The sequence below is a fragment of the Amia ocellicauda genome, chromosome 3, assembly GCF_036373705.1.
Source record: "Amia ocellicauda isolate fAmiCal2 chromosome 3, fAmiCal2.hap1, whole genome shotgun sequence".
Lineage (NCBI taxonomy): Eukaryota > Metazoa > Chordata > Actinopteri > Amiiformes > Amiidae > Amia > Amia ocellicauda.
This window is the reverse complement of record NC_089852.1, coordinates 32344462-32347869: the sequence shown is the minus strand read 5'-3', so window position 1 is coordinate 32347869 and position 3408 is coordinate 32344462. Positions and strand designations below refer to the sequence as shown.

The 3408-nt window shown below is 35.9% G+C and overlaps 1 protein-coding gene across 1 annotated transcript; it reads right to left on the bottom strand.

Moving 5' to 3' along the window:
* Window positions 1–964: 964 nt before the first annotated feature.
* Window positions 965–1918, bottom strand: LOC136747060 (olfactory receptor 4B13-like). Its single transcript, XM_066700014.1, has one exon. It carries the CDS (start codon window positions 1916–1918, stop codon window positions 965–967), a length of 954 nt encoding a protein of 317 aa, XP_066556111.1.
* Window positions 1919–3408: the final 1490 nt, after the last annotated feature.

Here is a 3408-nt window from a genome sequence, read left to right as displayed (position 1 = left end):
CCAAGACCAAAGAGCTGTCCAAGGTTGTCAGGGACAAGATTGTAGACCTACACAAGGCTGGAATGGGCTACAAGACCATCACCAAGCAGCTTGGTGAGAAGGTGACAACAGTTGGTGCGATTATTTGCAAATGGAAGAAACACAAAATAACTGTCAGTCTCCCTCGGTCTGGGGCTCCATGCAAGATCTCACATCGTGGAGTTTCAATGATCATGAGAACGGTGAGGAATCAGTCCAGAACTACACAGGAGGATCTTGTTAATGATCTCAAGGCAGCTGGGACCATAGTCACCAAGAAAACAATTGGTAACACACTACGCCGTGAAGGACTGAAATCTTACAGCGCCCGCAAGGTCCCCCTGCTCAAGAAAGCACATTTACAGGCCCGTCTGAAGTTTGCCAACATCTGAATGATTCAGAAGAGAACTGGGTGAAAGTGTTGTGGTCAGATGAGACAAAAATCGAGCTCTTTGGCATCATCTCAACTTGCTGTGTTTGGAGGAGGAGGAATGACCCCAAGAACACCATCCCCACCGTCAAACATGGAGGTGGAAACATTATGCGTTTGTTAAACAAGATTAAACTTAATGACCTTACATCCCATGTACAATTTCTAAGCTACTTTACTAATCAAATACAGTTAATTGGTTTATAAAATTAAAAATCATACATCACGGGGAAAAAAATCAAGCACTCTTGACAGTGGAATAATTTATTTATTTCATATTATAAATTTATATTACCATCATCATCAACAACCACCTTGATCCACAGTTGGGTGAAGGCCTCCTTAATGTTTCCACTTGATTTGATGTACAGCGTCTCATTCCAAAACAGCTTCTTATTTCATCTTCCCATCCATGTGGTCATCGTCTAGGCCTGTTTTATCTCTTGGTATGAATTCTACAACTTTGTTTGGTCTGTTCTTCTTGCAATGCATAGAAAATACGCAATCTACAATTAACTATTTGATTATCACCGTTTCTGGCACAGTTTTTCTTTTCAATAATATTTGTATGACCTTAACCCTCACAGCCTGAATACTTATTCCATAAATTAAAGGGTTGATAAGAGGTGGAAATATCAAGAAGTAAAGGGCTAGTACTATACGGACTGCAGATGGTGCATGACTCATATTGAACCTGCTATGGATTATTTCAAAAAGACATCCGACAGAATAGTTCACCACGGCCACTATGTGAGGAGTGCATGTCTTCAGTGCTTTCACTTGAGACTGTCTGGAGGACTTCAGGCAAATTATGAGGATTTGTGCATAAGAGTAAAGTAACATAAGAAGCTGAGGAACAATAGTAAAACTAATTCCAACCAATCCCACAATGTTAATAATTGATGTGTCTTCACAGGAGAGCTTGACCACAGAGTGGTTAGTACAGTACACCTTCTCTAAGACTCGACCACAAAATGTTAGTCTCGCAGTTGAGATGAAAAAAATGCTGAATGAACAAATAGGATACAACCAGGAAAATGTGATCAATGTGTAAACTCTCAAGGGAGACATGATGCTGTTGTACTGTAATGGGTAACAAATGGCAACATACCTGTCATAGCCCATCAGTGCTAATATTGTGAATTCAGCAATGCCGTATGTGTGTAAGCAAAAGACCTGTGCTAGGCAACAGCTGAGTGATACCTCATGAACCTCTGACATTAAATGACTTAGCATGGATGGTAATAGCCCAGTGCTGCCATACAATCCATTCACTGCTAAATTACACAGAAAAAAATACATGGGCTCATGCAGGCTCCTCTCCACACAGATTACTCCTATAAGGAAAAGGCTGGCAACAATGATGATGAGGTACAAGAGAAGGAAAATGGTAAAGTACAGATATTTTAGGTTGTCCATTTCCCTATAGCCAGCCAGTATGAACGATGTAAAATAGGATTTGTTTTCCATGGTCTCCAATGTATAGCAGGAATACTGCAGAGGAAAGGAATACGTGGTGTTAATGACATTAGGGTGCATCTTCCAGTACAAAACTGTGTTTTTGTTCTGTCCCTTTACATCTGAAGCTATAACAATTAGCTGCAATTGATATGTATAATCATATTATTATTATTATTATTATTATTATTATTATTATTATTATTATTATTATTATTATTAACATCAGAAAGAAAAAGTTAAGATAAGGTACAGGAAATAAAAACATGTTAATCAGGTATAATGGAAGCTGTCAGCATCCCAGATAGTAACACATAGTTCTACAAAGATTGTGTGTTAGCAGGGATTTAACTCGTGGAAGTACAGGCAATTGTTAACTTTCAAAGAAAGAAAATTGAACAAATATTAAAACCCAAAAAATCACACAGACTGAATTAAGTAGTCCTAAGTGGTGTGCCGTGGCATGCTCTTTAACAGGGTGCATATAGGGAAACAAGATACATAACATTCCGATGACACTTAAAAATAATGCCAATTGATTTGATTTCAATTTTCAGTGCTGGTGAATTGAAACCGGTGACTGCGTTTCTCTTGGATAGAACAATACATCAATACATCAATACATCAATTTAAATCCCCTTTACTATAGCAAGTTGCTTGATCTGTGTATCTTCACAGATAAAACAAAATAAACTGTAGTCTTTATAAGCATTAAACATACTTAACATTTACAGACAAGGTACCTATTTAAGTTTTCAAGAACATGTGTTTTTCAATATCAGTGATTAGCAGAAATCTGAATTAAACCTGGATTAAAATGACGGTGAATGTGATACACCTTCTTTGACATTAACACATTATTGATGTCTGATTTATGTTGGTTTGTAAGAATGTAAAGTGTATCAAAATGCAATTTCACTAAAAATGCATCCACTACTACAAAATGCAAAGTATAAATATGCAAGAACAGTAAACTGACGCAAATCTTACTTACCATTTTAATTGTTTGTACTGTAGATAAAAATCAACAATTTCAATCCGTCATCCATATTATAATGTGTATTTTGTTTCACTTCACTTCTTGAACTCAGTATTCTGATTACTGATTTGGAGTAATGTATTGGATTAGGTAACAGATTATTTTCAAAACAAGGTAATCATTATTGTGTAATGGAATACTTTTTAAAAGTATCCCTCCCAACCCTGTTCAAATATCTCTGTGTGTTTTTGTTTTTGTTTATGTGTGTTAAATTATATTAAGACTTAGTACTTATGTTTGCATTCCTTTGCATGAGAAATGCATGTATAAAAGTATGTTGTAGTCAATAAAGTGTGCTCTATCCATATATACTATATCATATTATGCTTTTTGTGTATAACAATCAGATGTATATTTTCTCAAAATCAGTTGCATTCAAATATTTTGTAACACAAACTTTCATATAAACCACAGGACAGATTAAACCAATTACTAGAAAGACTGACTTATTACACAGAAACAC

What these genes read in the sequence shown, in the direction of transcription:
- LOC136747060 (XM_066700014.1), bottom strand. Translation starts at nt 1,918, where the DNA reads ATGGAAAACAAATCCTATTTTACATCGTTCATACTGGCTGGCTATAGG.